The sequence below is a fragment of the Labrus mixtus genome, chromosome 18 (assembly GCF_963584025.1).
Source record: "Labrus mixtus chromosome 18, fLabMix1.1, whole genome shotgun sequence".
In the NCBI taxonomy this organism is placed as follows: domain Eukaryota; kingdom Metazoa; phylum Chordata; class Actinopteri; order Labriformes; family Labridae; genus Labrus; species Labrus mixtus.
This window is the reverse complement of record NC_083629.1, coordinates 18,559,330-18,576,441: the sequence shown is the minus strand read 5'-3', so window position 1 is coordinate 18,576,441 and position 17,112 is coordinate 18,559,330. Positions and strand designations below refer to the sequence as shown.

General features: G+C 41.3%; 2 protein-coding genes across 2 annotated transcripts in view; both read right to left on the bottom strand.

Moving 5' to 3' along the window:
* The window catches only part of stard9 (StAR-related lipid transfer (START) domain containing 9), a 43,606-nt gene extending 39,476 nt beyond the window's left edge, over positions 1 to 4,130 (bottom strand). Inside the window, exon 1 of the mRNA XM_061062353.1 lies at positions 3,882 to 4,130. Within this exon, the coding sequence (XP_060918336.1) occupies positions 3,882 to 3,928 (47 nt within the window). The 5' untranslated portion in view covers positions 3,929 to 4,130. The remainder of the gene's footprint in view (positions 1 to 3,881) is intronic.
* Positions 4,131 to 5,090: 960 nt separating this feature from the next.
* On the bottom strand, positions 5,091 to 16,702 carry cdan1 (codanin 1). The gene is made up of 28 exons (XM_061062822.1): positions 16,585 to 16,702; positions 15,380 to 16,101; positions 15,080 to 15,280; positions 14,584 to 14,774; positions 14,323 to 14,439; positions 14,156 to 14,234; positions 13,877 to 13,997; positions 13,217 to 13,326; positions 12,991 to 13,080; positions 12,795 to 12,870; positions 12,397 to 12,602; positions 12,040 to 12,172; positions 11,752 to 11,895; positions 11,381 to 11,547; positions 10,790 to 10,871; positions 10,560 to 10,649; positions 10,423 to 10,477; positions 10,105 to 10,241; positions 9,910 to 10,013; positions 9,393 to 9,542; positions 9,115 to 9,178; positions 8,907 to 8,985; positions 7,767 to 7,981; positions 7,505 to 7,612; positions 7,350 to 7,413; positions 6,972 to 7,183; positions 6,168 to 6,275; positions 5,091 to 6,027 (listed from the first exon to the last, which is right to left on the bottom strand). The coding sequence occupies exons 1-28, from the start codon at positions 16,660 to 16,662 to the stop codon at positions 5,905 to 5,907; spliced, it is 4,026 nt and encodes a 1,341-aa protein (XP_060918805.1). The 5' UTR covers positions 16,663 to 16,702; the 3' UTR covers positions 5,091 to 5,904.
* Between the last annotated feature and the right edge of the window lie 410 nt (positions 16,703 to 17,112).

The window sequence follows — 17,112 nt, the reverse complement described above, 5'->3', positions numbered from 1 at the left end:
CCATTTTCCCACAAGGGGACTTTTGTTTTGCAGCAGGAGCACACAGAAGACAACATAAACAACAAGGACAACAACAACATCAACTTAATACTCATATTAACATTAAAACATGTGTCAAATCATGAACAGATGTAAGCAACTCAAACGGAATTGATCAGTGTTCACTGCAGATGTGAACCAGACAGAGATTTAACAAAAGCTTCACTTTGGATTCAGCTTAATGGGTTTAAAGTTCTCTTTTGGCTGATGCAGATCTAATTGAAAGGGTGTCCAGATACATTTGAACCAGTTCCACTTGACTTGAGGCCATCACATGACAGCTAACACAATGAATCGGATTGTGAGTGTGTGCCTGAAAGAGAGCCATGAAATTGCCACTAGTTTCAGATTCAAATGAAAACAGACCCCCAGAAACCCCAGAGGCTTCCTCTGATGAGGCAGCCTGGGTTGTCTCCACACGGGCACGCACAAGTCTTGTGCTGTGCGACTGTGCGTGAGTTAGTGGGAACCAGTGGATGTCCTCGCATGTGTGTAAAACAAGGTCAACTCAGCTATTCGAGCTCCAGCAGCTGGACCAAGCACCATCTGATGCAACACATGCGAAACTGGAGGCAATCACAACACAGAGCTGAAAGTTTTTCGATCTCCAGGAGCGATAATGACGGTGAATACTGCCGCAGCCAGCTTCTCGCTGTGCCTCCGAGGTGGGCTGGGGTGGGGGTGGGGAGGGGGGGGGGCAGACCAGGAGGCTGTTGTAATCGTCAGCTCTCTCTGTGCTTCAGCAGGCGGGACTGATTTTGCCAACCCCAGCAGCGGCCCAACCCAAAACCACTAACCTTGAATCTCAGGCTCAAACTGGCATGAAGGAGAGGAGGTCTGAGGCTGGCAAATAGTACGCCTCGTAAAAAAAGTGTTTTGATACAAACCTAAGACGAGCAATTACACAACTGGGTTGGCACGTTTTTTTGCACTGTAGGAGGCTGCTTTCATTCTAATGGGGTATGAAGCCTATTGGTCGGCTAAAACAATTGGTAGCACACTTGCATACCAAACCTAATGAGGAATGTAGCTAACTAGGCTGGTGTTAATGTTATCTCTGTCCCATAGCACGCTCTTATTCACAAGGAAGGAAATACATCCTTCACTTTAAAAAAAAGAAACAGAGAAGAGCAGAGGACAGTTAGAGTGTCAGAGCCTGAAATCAGGAAGCTCAGATTTGCATTACAGTGAACATTATGTATAAAAAATTCTTTTGTAATGCAAAATACCAGGAAGGACCGGCTAAAAGAATCATTGTTCAGCCCTGCATAGCCTGGATAATGCTTTGTTATGGTATTGTAGTAGCCTTTAGAATAAGTTCCCCCACAATCCATCCGTTCCTGCAGGAGTTGAAAATAATGCAATGTACTACTATAGAACTGTTTTGTACTTTATCCTAAGATCCTGAAGAGCTGTTATTTTATTTAACATGTTGGAGCAATCCACCTGTTAGTGTAAAGGGAGAGCAAAGCTACTTTACAACCTCCTTGTGTTACTTTTCTGCTTGAACAGCAGATTTCACTGCACTGTAAAAACAAGGGCAAAAAAACTATTTTCCATAAAGGCCTCTCACTTAACAAAGCAAATGGCTTTACAATAATAGGTCGACGAGGACTGATTTCTGTTTAATCTGAGAGTGCTGCTGACAGAGTTGATTATTTGTTCAACAGAAAACAGAGGCTCAAAGTCCTGAAGAGTTTTTAGTTGACTTAATCTTCTTTCCATTATTTCCATGTTATGAAATTAAACTCTTGAACCCAACATCATCTGAGCATAGTTAACTACTTAGACTGCACAGGAAAACTTGGTCAAAACCTGCAGAAGGTTATTTAAGATTAAAGTGGTGACCCCAAATGCTCCAAAGATATTAATGGAGGAAATATGCAGACAGTGGTTTACATAACATTTCCATATGACAAGCCAAAAAAAACTCCTGTAAACATTTATAAACACAAACATTGTGTTTAACAAAATGTTAAACAATTTGATACACAATGTACTGCATATGATACTGTATGATAATGTGGAATTTGATGATTGAAGGTGAGAATTATTAATTAAGTGTAAATAAATAACAATTTGTTATTACAATTTGCCTGCACAAAAGATAATATTATCAGGTGCTTTGTTTTGTTTGTTTACCTGGACAACAGTCAAAGATATTGATTTTTACTGTTACATAAAGAGAGAAAGCAGCTATCAGAGAAGCAGGATATATGACTCAATCAGTTTATGTGAAAGATCAATTATCAGATGAGTTTGTGTCAACTTTCATTTAGGCTCCAACACGTTGTTTTTTTCAACCTTTGAGCTAATAAAGTGGTACAATAAGAGAAAACTGAACGCTAATGGGTGGACATTGTCAAGCTTCTTAAATGACCTTTACTGATTCATACAGAAGATGATTAGGGACAAAAATTAGAAATAAATAATGTTAGGAGGAAGAAGATTGTTTTACCCATTATGCACTTTGAGAAAAGAGTTGAGTAAAATGTTGAGAATATAGATGAAACATGAATTCGAGAATAAGGTTGAAATGTTGAGAATAAAGTTGAATAAAGTTGAAATGTTGAGAATAAAGTTGAAATGTTGAGAATAAAGTTGAATAAAGTTGAAATGTTGAGAATAAAGTTGAAATGTTGAGGATAAAGTTGAATAAAGTTGAATAAAGTTGAAATGTTGAGAATAAAGTTGAATAAAGTTGAAATGTTGAGGATAAAGTTGAAATGTTGAGGATAAAGTTGAATAAAGTTGAAATGTTGAGGATAAAGTTGAAATGTTGAGGATAAAGTTGAATAAAGTTGAAATGTTGAGAATAAAGTTGAAATGTTGAGGATAAAGTTGAATAAAGTTGAAATGTTGAGAATAAGGTTGAAATGTTGAGAATAAAGTTGAATAAAGTTGAAATGTTGAGAATATAGATGAAACATCAATTTGAGAATAAAGTTGAAATGTTGAGAATAAAGTTGAATAAAGTTGAAATGTTGAGAATAAAGTTGAATAAAGTTGAAATGTTGAGAATAAAGTTGAATAAAGTTGAAATGTTGAGAATAAAGTTGAATAAAGTTGAAATGTTGAGAATAAAGTTGAAATGTTGAGAATAAAATTGATTGATTTAGAAAAGAAAGTTGTAATGTCGGCAATGAGGTTGAAAAACATGAAATCTAGACTTTAAAGTCATTCACTTTATTTTCAACATTTCAATTTTATTCTCCACATTTCACTTTTTTTTTCTCAAACTGCATCATGACAAAACATCTTCCTCCTCTCATTATTTCATTCTAATGCCTGGCCCTAATCCTCCTCCATGAATTCATCCCAGGACACCACTCACACACAAAGTGGCAGACATTTGTTTTGGAAACATCACAATTAATTTCTAATTATAGTTACACCCAGTTTGCCCACGTTGATTGAGTTTGTGGAAAGATAATTAGCAGCTTCTTTAATCTAACTCAGCTACAATTTTTGTACATTACTCAGCACCACACACACACACACACAGTTGTTCTGCACACAAGGCTGTTAGTGAGACAACACAGCTGACAGCCACAGTTGTCATTATTCCCCATGTGCACCACTGCACATTAAGGTTTTCTATGAAGCTAAACAGCTAGCTTAGCTTCACGTTCAACCTGCCATAACGCAAAATGACAAACGCGCTATTAAATAAAAGTAAACACACGAAGCTAAATGCAATGTGTAGTAATAAAAACAAACAAAGCAGCAGCCAGAGAACAATGGCAGGGAACAGCGGAAACATAACGTGAGATATGAAGGCAGTTTCTAATTTATTAAACCATTTAATTAGCATTATATTAGTTAGCAGCGTATGAACTTACCTTGCATTAGGAGGGCGAACACGAACGGCAACTTTAACGTTTGCCATGATGCCTTCACGGTGATTTCTACACTTCACTCATCCGTTTACCAACTCTGAGCTGGTGTGGAATAACTTATCGTTGTCCTGTGAATGCATGTTGAGTCTTCTTTCATGTTTATTCCGATTATTTAGGGCTGAATGAAACGCTTTAACCATCCGCTGTCCGAGTCATCTCTGTCGGGCATCGGCCGAGGGTTCAACCGCCCGCCCGCCGAGAGTCTCTCCAAAAAGTCTCATCCGAAGTGAAACTTCCTGTTGGACAGAAAAGGGAGGAGAGGGAGGGGCGATGCTCCTGGATACTCCTCCTACTTTACCATGTTTACATCTTTTTTTTTTTTTTTTTTTTTGCATGTCTGTTATTATTCAAATCCCCACCAATGGTTTTCAAATGAAACTTAGGGATTGTACTTGATTTAATTGATTGATAATTATCTGATTTGCGGAGTTTTTTTTTTGTGTGTGAAAATGAGACCTTCACGGGCTGTGAGAAAATAACAGAAGATATTATGAATCTTAAAAATCCTATCCTGCAAAATCAATGCAAGCAGAATACAGCAAAAATCAGTTAATCGATTAGTTGCCATCTGTTATGATTATCTTCTTTTTTTTTCTTTACGAAAGACGAATTTGGGGAGTTTTTCAGGAAATTAATCACATTTCTTGATTTCAGCTTTTTTTAGCCTATTTTCTGGTTTCTTTTCTCGGTTAATGGTAAATGGTAAATGGACTTGAGCTTATATAGCTCCAACTACTCAAAGCGCTTTTACGCCACATGTCACACCCACCCATTCACACACTGATGGTAGTGATGATCGCTATGTAGTATCATCCATCAGAAGTAACTAATCCCATTCATACACCACCACCAAAGCAGCGGGAGCAATTTGGGGTTGAGTGTCTTGCCCAAGGACACATCGGACATTTGGCCAGCTGGGGATCAAACCCTCGACCTTCCGGTTGAGAGGACGACTCTACCAATTGAGCCACAGCTGCCCCACTATGGTATTAACTTGACTACTTAGGATTTTGGACATTAAATGCACTTTGCTTGGACTTCAGGAAGCACTGATCAAAAGTTTAAACCATTTTTGACTACTTACACGTCATGTAACCGAACAAGAAAATAATTAAAGATTATAAATTAAAACAAGAATCATAAGCTACAAAATCAGAGCAGAATACATCTTTATTGTTAAATTTATTTTACAGCAACATAAAAAATATTTCAGATTTAAAAGCAGCAGGAAATACAACAGTCGTTCAACATGAACAAAAACAAATCACAAACGCGGTTTGGCATTCATGAAATAAACATGCAATCACTAGTAGTTGCGGTCAAAGGCAATGTGTGAAAGTGCTGTACTAAAATGAAGACATTAATTCTCCACAGAGTGTCTTTAAAATCATCATTTTAAGTCTCGATAGATTGAACTATGGCTTGTATAGAGATACCTTATGTGTGAAAATTGAGAAAATAATTGTATGTTTAATTGCCTAGAGCTAAAATTATTAAGTGCTAGACAGAAAAACATACAGTGCATATTCTAATGTTCACCCTTCATGTGTCTATGCTAATTCCTTGTTAAAGTCTAGACCTTTTGATCTACTAATAATTCTATCAGACAAAATCACTGAACAGATTCAAAGTTCAACATGTATAAAGTTTGAGATGTTGTGGACCCTTGTTCTTTCTGACTGGCAGGGCTTCACTGGTTCTCACACTGACACCTTACCAAAGAGGGATTCATAAAAGGCTGCTGTCACTGCACAGGTGAATAACAAAAGTCTAAAACCTGCAGGTGCGTGCAGAGGCTGACCGTGGAGCAGCTTTGATGTGCTGTGCAGTAGAAACTCAGAAAATAATCAGGAATTGGCACAAAAACGTTCTCTCTTTCTTGTGGGACACGCTGACAAAAGTGACATGAAACACTGAGGCGCTCGGAGAAAAGATGCTGTGGGTTTCACTGGACGTATTACTGTAGTCATGTAGCGCCCTCTACTGTCTGTTGTGACACCTTCAGCATGTCCAGATGGCTTTGCAACTCAGCCAGAGGCAACTGAGGCTTAATACTCTGTGACTGCAGCTGAAAATTTTCTATTAGCTCCTGAAATGACACAAAAACGAGAGAACAAAGTCAGGAGGAGGCAGATAGAGGAGAAGAAGTCAAAAGAGGTCAGATCACTGCTGAAAGAAAAATCACTTCAAAGGGAATATGTGATAACAAGAAAGAAGTGAGAAGCTCACCGCGGGCAAGGCCAAGTTTGTTAATTTCTTCCAATGAGATACGACCTCTTCCTGGCTCAGGACTCCTCTTTCAACCAGCTGTCTGACCAGGAACAGGTAGTTGTTCCACTACAAGGACAAAGACATACAGTACGAATGGTTAAAAATGTACAGAGGCATGATCTATCAGGGAAATAAGCAGTCGAAGAAAAGCTTCAAATGTAACTTATAAATCAATCAATGGATTAGTTTTGTAAAAATAAACCACACAGAATTATTTACAACAAATGATGTGGAGGATTAGAGCATGCTGGTGGTTGGATGGTTCAACTAAGACCATGAACCTTTGCTTTGCTTTATGCTTTTCTGTATGTCTCTTTACTACCAGATGTCCAACAAGTGCAAAAACATCTGGAGAGTTCCTCTTCTATCGAATCTATATTATCTGCAATACACTTAAAAGCTCCTTTTGGGATCATAAAACAGGTAAATGTAAAGATTCAGGAGAAACACACTGAATTAAAGACAGTGAGACCTGCTAAAACTAAAAATTATCCTGTTTTAATCATGCTAAACGTCTGAGAAATGGCATTCAAGAGTCATATTTTAAGCTTTGTATTTAAAACAAGGATTGATTTCAAAGTTTTGAGCAAACATTTCCACACCTGTTGCTTTAAAGCATTGATCTACAATCCTTACAAGGATTTAAGGGGGACATACATATTAAATTCAGAGTGTAAGGGGAAGATCATGTAAATGTAAATGGAATAAGTCAAAGTATTATTGAAACTTTGGTTCAAGTTACAGAAGGTCTGGGAGACACACCTCAGTGTCGCTGGCCTTCAGCACAGCAGCGACAGTGAGCGGGGTGAAGAGAAGGTGGAGGGGGGCGGAGGAGCAGCACTCTCCTTCCCACAGCTCAGCAAGCTGCTCCAGCAGTGCTCTGACTGGAGGCTCTGACCCGGAACCAGGACCCACAACAACCCCGTCACCTTCGTCACAGACTGGCGGAGGTAGCACTGGAAGCTCTGCAGACACTGAGAAAATACACACACAACTTACAGCTCTTACTACACACAGACTTGAAGTTGCCTCCTTAGTTTCATAGCTCATGAAGCAATTTACAGTTTACCCACTGCATGCAATAAAGACATAGTATCCCTTTAATTAAGAGTCTATCATTCATGGCACAAATTCTCTTACCCAGTTTGCAGGCTAGTAGGACAGTTGTGTTCACCAGCATCTGCTCTGGCACTGCAGTTGAAAACTAAATGAAGAGAAACAGTGTTGTGAGTATCAGCAAACTCAGTAAATCCATCACTATGAAGTGTTGCTCTGCACTTGTGTGTCTCATGTACCTTCCTGCAGGCAAGTGTTTCTCCCACTCTCTGTAGCAGCGCTATGATCTGAGAGCCAGTCGGCAGCTCCTCGTCAGTCCTGGGGCCGACTGCAACACTTAACAACTCCTACATTGAGTTAAAGCAGACATCACACATGTTTAATTCAGTGAGAACTTTGGCTTATTATTACTTGTTTTTCCTGCGGAATGACATCATTTTGAAGTTCTATGCAGTTCCCCTCCAAGTATTTATAATATAACGTCTTCTTGTGCATACAAACCTTCATCTCTATGAGGACGTCAGAGGGCAGTGAAGCCCGGTGGGTGCAGTCTGGAGGGCAGGACGTCACTCTCTCGCTTCCTTGTTTCCTCTTGGGAGTAGTCGACTGCTCCTGAGTGACCAGCTCGACCACATCACTTGACTCTGGAGCCGCCGGGATTCCAATCGCCTTCATCACACGATCGTACCTGCTCTTCCACTCTCGTCTAATCAGGGCTGACGGCAAAAACAGAGAAAAAGCTTCAATCACAGCACTGATTTGGTTTTGCTACAATGGCAAAGATGTTCTGGGCAGCTCTGAGCACTTAAAGGTTCAATTCTTTAGAGAATTTCACCACTGATTTGTATGTTTTTTATACATTTACGATGCAGACTATTTTGATTCTAACATGTAGTTGCATAAGTCAATAAATTCAGATTAACCAACCCAGGAAAACCCCAAAATTATAAACAAATAAATATAATATTTTTTCATATCAATAAATACATTTTTCTTTTCAATGTCTGCAACAGTACACAAAAAATGTATTTTTAAATAGTTGATTTTTTGGGAGCTGATATCAATATAACTTATTTTGCTTAAAGGCACAGTATGTAGATTCCACCACCAGGGGGCTCTCAATCAATACAAAAACAAAAGATGACGTTGAGGCTGGCGGGGAATCATGGGAGTTTTCTGTGCTACTCCACTACAGCAGCAAATACAGCAACACTACGGCAGCGCTCAGTAGCTGTTCCCGATTCTTTACGTAGTGGTCTTCGACGTAACATCCAGTGTTTCCATGGCAACGATAAATATGTTGTGGCTGCCACGATAAGACGCGTCCAGTTACAACTATAAAATTACGTATTTCTCTGGCTTTGATAACTGTTGGAAATATTTGAGTGAATGCAAGTACTCAACAAAAATATATATATCATAGGTTTAGTCAATTTTTTTTATTAATTTAGATATTTTAATGTAAAAATGTGGAAAAAAATCTACATGTTGTACATTTAAGGGGCTTATGATATCTTCTTACATCGAGGCAGGCCCCCTGAATTAAACAATATCAAAAGCTTGGCATACTTTATAGTATCAACAGATATTCTACTGTCCCCAAGGAACAGAACCAAAGGCATGGTGCATTCATGGCGCTACCTGTGATGTTGGCTGAGAGCCAGCTGCAGGCTTTTTCCGTTGCAAGACGTTTGGTGATGTTTTCAGACGTGGTCAAGACCTGCAGAGAGGTAGTGAGTACAAAACACTGCATCAGACCCTTTTCTCTTTCCTTAATAATAAAAACATGTAGAAATTAAGTGTTTAATTATTTTTTTTTTTTAAATGACATGATTTTTGCAGAACTTACAGACAAGGAGGTCTCGTCGGGGAGCAGAATTCGTATGGCTTCAGGACTTTTCTCATCGCAAAATCTGTAAAGTCACATAAAAAAATAGATTACCATAAAGAAGAGAGTACAACACAGAGGAGAAATAATGATGGTGTTAACGCAAAAAGGGAAAGTGAATTAACCATTAAAATAATCCTCAAATCAATCAAATAGCAACTCTTTTGTCATGCATGCACATAGGCTGTTAGTGGAACTATCCTGTTAAATCTACAGACTTGTAAAAGAAGCTGTGGTACCTGGTGGCTTTAGCCAGCGCCTCCAGCCCAGCGACACACAGTTGAGCACAGATGGAATCATTCAGTTTAGAAGGAATTGAGTTTGGTGACTCCAGTCCACCTTTCAGCATCTTTTCCCCCCGCTCCACCAGCTCGCTCACTAACGTTGCCCTGTGGAGTAATCAAACAGAGATAGAAACACATTAATGTCCACACACACATAATATGTGACGTACTATTCTGTTTGTATTATGTTCAAAAAATAAGGTTTGATGCAGGCACTAAAGATGCAGAACTAAATGTTGTGTTGAATTCTCTCCTGCCGCTGATAAATCTGGACTGTTGAACAGTCACTAGCCTTTAAGGAAGGCAACCAACCAAAGCATCAGGTTTATTGCCTCCTATTCTGAAAGTCTTTTTCAATTCTAAAACCTAATTCAGTGGCTGCTGAAGGTTAAAGAAATGTGATGGACACGGTCGATTTGAAATATTTTACGGGCTTATGTGCACTCCTCAGACTCAGCTTTGAGATACTAACTTCATATGCTTGACGGCGTTGGATCCAACTCTCTCGGCCACAAACTCCACAGTGCGCCGCAGCGACGGGGGCTGGTTGTGGAAGAAGGCTTGCTCGAGGTCCACCTGTCACATTTAAGAAATTGGTTGGAAACATTTGCACACGGGTAACTCGGTGATGTCACGCTATATTCCACTTGATCCCCTTCTGACTCACCTGTAGTTTCTGCTGCGACCTGTTGGCGATGGGCGCGTCCTTGAGCTCAGCAGAAGTCGGCGTGATCTTGCGAATGATTCCTCCGCTTTTGGCCGTGTTTCCAGACACAAAGGCAGCGAGAAGCTTACGGAACTCACCTGGACGGATAAAAAGCCAGCTCAGCCTCAACAAGTAAATGGTACTTAGTGGCAATCTGCTTAAAAGCTTTTTAACTTTCCTATAGAAAACAATGTCACTACAATATTACAAAATACACGTTAATAATGAATCATGTGCCAATATTCCGAGAGAGAAATGAAAAGATGTTTTTCCCCTCACCAAGAAATGGACAGCATGTATAGAGAAGCTGCTGATCCACCAGAGGAATGCAGTCCTGCAACAAACCAAGAGATAGCTCAGTATCGAAAGAAGAGCACTGGTGGACATAAAGATACCTGAATGAATATCCCACTCACAAGTCCTGTAGCACTCGTGATGCTCTCCTCCAGCTTTGCCACCTCAGTGAAATCGTTGGTGAAGAAAATGTCTTCGGGAATCACTGGGATCTGCACAAGGTCAATGAATACTACTTTCAGACAAAAGTAAAGTGAGCTCTGGATGATTTTTTTTTTTTGGTTCTATGACTTATTCATATGCCATTTTACAGAAAGAAAGAAAAAATCATATCGGCATTGTTGCGTCTCACCTGGAAAAGCCAACCCAACACAGACACCATAAGCAGCTTGTTCAGGTAACACACTTCTCCACATCTGTCCAGCAGCATTCTCCTGCAAGAGCAAAGAAGTGATATTTCATAAGTCATGAGAAGAAGTTGTTTTTTTTCTAGAAGGGAGCATGAGAAAAGTAAAAACTTTGTGTGTATAAGATTCTTTGAATACATTTTCTATGCTTCTTTTGGCTTGATTTTTTTTTTCTTTACACCTTTGCTTCTTGGATTTTGTTTCCTGTTTACCCAGGTCAGATTCAATTGTATGTGCAAAAGTTCCCGGCCAATAAAGCCGATTCTGATTCAGATATTTGGCTGTTGTATCATTTGCTTAAGTTATTATTAATATTTAGATGGTTTATCAGGTTATTGATTAATGTGTCATTCTATCAAAGCTGATTGTTATTTTCATACTTGGAGGTGAACAAAGACAAGCTCAGGTGTCTCTTATAGTATGTTTATGTGACGCTGCTATTTCTTGATTATGGGGCAGCTGTGGCTCAGTTGGTCCATTAACCCTTTGATAAAAAGTGTTTGTATTTTAGTAAGTATGCAGAAATGTAAACACACCTGTACAGCAGAAGCAGTGTGCCCAGTACAGTTCTATAGCAGAGCAGCAGAGGACCGATGAAGTCCAGCATGGAGAGGAACTCCACCAGCCAGGGCACCGTCAGGATGGTGCGCCTCCTCTTCATACTGTTGCTCAGCACAGCGCACACATCCAGCACGGGAACACTCTGAGGGAACGAAGAGAGAAATGTCTATTGAGGAAATGAAATTAAACCTGATTAAACCTGTTTCCTTGATGAGATATATATGGAGGAAAGTGATCTTCTAGGTTGAGCTTTTTTTCCTGCTTTACTTTAAATAGGCCATGCGAGTAATTACTCTGATTAAATTATTGATACACATTCTTCTTCATCTTCTTCTGTTCCTCTCACCTTGCTGCGCAGCTCTATAGCAGTCTTCTGTATTTCCCTGGATGGTCGCTCAGCTGTTTGGTAAGGTAGAAAAGTTATGAATCCAAGAAACTTGGCAAGAAGACGAGCGTGAAGCAGCACTGAGGTGAACCGCTGCTTCTCATCCTGTTGAGGTGAAAATGAAAGAGAGACAAAGATTCAAACAATCCTCATATTACATGTAATTCATATTACGTCTTTTCTGAATCTGGCATGTTTATCATTTAATTATCCAAAATAAGATCCCTGTGTTTGACTGTGAGAGCATACCTGCTGCTCCATGTCCCCCTCTGCCTCCTCCTCGCCCTCCCCGATGGAAGCTTTAGGGCTCAGGATGGACACCTCATCCAGCTGGAGGAGCTGCTGACACAGACTGTCCTGCAAGTGCTGGTTCAGCTGACAGCTGGAGAGCAATATATAAGACGTTAGTTCACAGAAAGACCACAGACACTGCAGCTTTTAGCTTTGACCAATTCGTTTGGGAAAAGGTAGAAGAAAAAACATCTGCTAATTTAATGCACCACTAGCTAAGAAAGTTATATTCTGGCCTGTCAGGTTAGTTATCACTGAAACTATGTGTATGTGTTGGGTTTATATAGTATAAATATGTGTTACTGTATGTCTCACCAGCTGGCTGTCTGCAGGAAATCCCTGAAGAACTCCTGGTGACCAGGGAAGGATGGAGGAGGGCAGGGACCCGCGACTCCATGAGGCTGAATGAGACGCTCTTCAAGACGCTTGAGACGGCCCAGGCTGTCAGCTCCCAGCATGCCCAGCAGGTCAGCATCAGGGGTATCTCCAGGAGAGCTGTTCACCCGAGGGCCTTTACACATCTAAAAGAAAAAGGCCGTTTCATTGTACAACATGTGAGCAGCATGTACCACCACAATATGTGTTAAGAATGAGACTTGTGGAGAGAAAGCATTGCAAAAAAAGTAAGCGAGGCTGATAGATTTACATGTGAAATGACACAAAATATCATTGATGATTGATTGTTTAAGTGTGAATAAGATATCGTAGGGTACCTGAACAAGCTGCCTGAGGAAGAGACGGGAAAAGTGGGAATGGTTTCCTGCAGAGGTCAGTTGACTCATAATTCCTCTAAAAAAGAAAAGAAAAGAGGAATACAAATAAATGAATAAATGGCACAGAGACAAAGTATTAGTTCATTTCTACACCTGGTGCATACGTTTCAAACATTTAAGTAATAACTGTACCGACCTTATCCGACTCCCGAGCACAGAGTCAAAGTTCCAGCCCGGCTCCTTGTGAAAGTCCTCCCATTCTCGTAACACCTCGTAAAAAATATCTCTGAGAAGGCGACAAAAACATCCAATGCAGAGATGTTACTGATAACAGAGACGACTGTACAGTAGCAGTTTCTTTTAGAAGTCAGCCTGATGTTTCAAACAATCTGTTAACATCTAAATACCACTGGAGGACATACCTCTGTTTTTTAAAGGTGTGGAAGGCCTTGTCACTACCAAAGTTGGAGCGGTTGTCAGTGGCGGGTTGGAACGAGACCGAGTGAATGAAAGTGGAAACTGAAGGAGAGAGCTGGAACACACGAGGAGAAATAAACACATTTTTTTTTAAAAAGTAATCTACAACACTTTTAATTAGAAAAGAAGTGTGCTATGAAGAGATTATGAACGTTTAACAGTGGACTAAAAAAGGAATACTGATAAAGGAAGTGGCCTCTTCAATTAATTAAGCTGCAAAACAATACTGTTTTCAATATTGTTTGATTATTTTATCAACAAACCCATTTATATTTTGGTCTACAAAGCAACAAAAATCCCCCCCAAAAATGATTGTAAAGCTCTTGAATAAGTATTGAAAAAGTTGCTCAGTATCGGGTTTTGAAAACAAGAAAACTTAGTTAACACAGTTATTATTCCATTATCAACAGAGTTGCAGATTTGTTCTATTTCACTAAAAGTGTCAAGTAATAGACTCTGAACATTACTTTAAACAATGGAATAAAAGTACATGTAATATAAAACAGGCTCTTCCTTGAAAGAGCAGGGGATTCTGGGACCAATTTCGAATTATATTTCATAAGACTGAGTATTTATAGCTTTGCAATAAAGAAAATGTGACTTACTTTGGCTGTGCTTCTGTCCTGGGCCTGAGTCAGACGGTCCCTGAGATCCGGAGAAAAAGCTGCCACCCGTTCGTTCTCTGCCAGCAGACGCAGGGTGCACTTGTCCAAATGAGCTACCAACCTGCCAAGAATAGAGGGTCAGACTCAGGGACATGGAATCACTTCTGAGAGACTAGAGGACTTTGGTGTCACAAACAGCTGTTTGCCAGAATATTTTCATGTTGGTAAAGAGGAAAATATTTAGAAAAAACGTGACACAGGCTTTAAAAAAATACTCACTGAAACTGATTCTCCAGTACCATCACCGCAAAATACACACAGTTGTGTACTTGTCTCAGGTAACATCTCTCCAGGATATCTAAGAATGTGAAAAAGGGTCATACAAATCATACCAAGTTTAAAAATATATTTTATGTGACAGTACTTGAGCCTAATTTAGTACATACCTGAATTCCCTGCGCACAAACTTCCCTGTTCTTCATCATCATGAGTGTGAGGAGACTGAGACGTGAGCAACTGCACCACAAAGAAAAGCTCCAGGAAAATGTTTGGCACTAGGTTTTCTGTAAGACGTGAAAACACAAACAAACTCAATGACAATCTCAATAAATCTCTTCCATTATCTTAATAAATGACACGGAAAAATCTGCCCAGTTTCCGCCAGCTTCCGTTCAATGGCACGTTAACTCCACCTTGTGGTCACTCACCAGAGATGCAGGTACAGTACAGCTCGGCCAGGATCTCCAGTTCCATCGAGAAGGTGACTTTGGAAGGTTGAGGACACGGCGTCTGCAGATCTGGTGTAACTTTAGATCCCGTCCTGAGCCCTGACTTGGTCGGGGTGCACGGGTCTAAAGAGGTCGTCAGTGGAGAGCCGACCTGCTGGGCACGCTTTGTCCTGAGAGGAGAGATTTGTGGATGTGAAACAGTGCAGGTAAACGAAGTGGAAGAGCAATTCTTGCAAGGGATACAAACACAACAGAAAGCGAATATTAACAATAATTATATTAAAGTTAAATGTAGAAATCTGTAACAATTTAATCGAATATTGATAAAGAGATCTCTCCATTCTCTAACGTGGAATGGCAAGCAGTAGAATGAATGTAGACTTGGCCACGTCAAAGGGATCAAAGGGTTCAGTGAAACAGTGAACGGTCATCATTTGTGTCTGAATAAGTGGAATCCTTTTGCACATTCACTTACTTTTCCCTCTTCAGAAGCTCCCTTTCTTCATGCAGGCTAAGAGGACTGCCCACTGCCACGGACCCCTCAAGTGCCTCCACAACTAATGGCGGAGTAGAAGGTTCACTAAACGGCGTGGAGGTGAAGCAGGTTTTTGGTTTGGAGTGCGGCCGCTCAGCACTGACTGGTGTCGGGTTTATTCTCCTGGATGGTTTAGGTGCCCTGAAAGAGACCGGAAACTGTCAGACAAAACAAAGCACACACACAGAAAAAAAAATCAAAGATGGAAAGGATTGTTGACTTTTGTTCAGCTGTACTCACGCCGATGCAATGGGTGACGCCCCGACAGGAGGGAAGTCCTCCAAGTTGCTGAAGTTGAGCTGCCCCACCGATGGAGGGGACACCTGCTGGCTTATCCTGCTGTGCCCTCCTCCTACGCTTCCGCCTCGACCCGACCTCCTGACCCCACTCTCCCAGCGTCCTGTGTCGTCACTGTGATGTGCCCCCCGCCCTGCTCCGTGTTTCCCTTGTCCCACTATCGCCGTGCTGCCGCCACTTCTCCTGCGGCCCTTTTGAGACTGGAAGTTTGGGCTGGGCTGGTGCTCAGGAGGAGACACCATGTAGTCCCCGAGACTGATTCGATTGCTGTGGCGGCGCTCGTTGCCCGACGGCCTGGAGGCGGGGCTCCAAGCCGCGGCGAAAGAAGGGCTGCTGAAGGCGCTGACCCCGCTCAGACAGTGTGACCCAGACTGGCCAGCGTCCGGCTCATTTCCAGGCGACGCCGAGGAGGCAGGCGAAAACAGCTGGACCCGGCTGGCACTCCGAGAAGCAGCTCCGCCACCGGCAGATCTGTAACCCCTCCTGTCGCTGAAGCCCTGCGTCTGTGCGGCAGGTCTGGGGCGGCTGGGGGTCTTGGCGGGCGTGGCGGGGCCATGAGTGAGCGCCTGGCTGCTCTGCTCCCTCAGGAAGTTCAACAGAAAGGGGACAAATTCTTGTTTGTGAACCGTCACGACAGGTTCACTGAATGCCAGGCTGTCATCTTCCTGTTGAAAGAGAGATATTAGAGAACTGGGACGTATACATTTATAAGACTGAGTGGCACTGACGATCATCCCTTTTACCCATGAAAGACCCAAGGTAGAGATTTACCAGGGCAATGAATATTTTTCTTTACAGCTTCAAGACATTACAGCTGACAAAGCCACATGTACAAACGTCAGCTGTTTATGCGCTGATATATAACTGTTAAACTGCCTGTTCATTTATAAATACTAATGACAGTATCAAGCCGATATGATACATCATAAACTGCTTTGATTAATCCATGTCATCATGACTGTGTGAAAGTTGACAACAGCCTCAAATCCATCCCATACGGGCTAAAGCTAGCCTAGCTCACTAGCCCTCCAGCTAAAAGTTTTGTTTACAAACAGTTTCCAGCTTTGTCATCACAAGAAACAGATCATATGAGCACTGGCTTTTATAATATGGTACACTCGTGTGGCTCTTCGACATCCCGGACCAACCTTTTGATTTATTAGCCAGTCCAAGACGGTTTTAATGTCCGCTTTCTTCGACAGGATGGATTCCAAAAGAGCCGCCATTCTGTTGAGGCGCTGCGCGGCTAGAGGACTGAGGGGAAGGGGGCGGGGTCAGCGGCTACGCAGCCACGTACGCGTAATGCGTATGACGTACTCCAACTAAGCGCTCCGCTGTCGAGCTGTCTGTCACGCAGTGGCGGTTCTAGACCACTTTTACTGAGGGGGGCCAAACTGGGGCCAGTTGTTTTGGCAGAGGGGAACATTAAACCCAGGTCAAAAATAGACAAAGATGATCGCTTTAAAATATATATATATATAATATGCCAAATAATAGCGCACATCATAAAATACCATGATTTATATTTGTTTCAGTAACAGAATTGAATACTAGATTGTGAGTCCAGTTGTTGAGTCAAATACTGTGTATGTGTTTTGAGAGGGGCTCTTCCTTTTGGAGGGGTGGCCACAGGGGGGGCCAAGCTCGTGTTGGCCCCTGCCTAGAACCGCCCATGC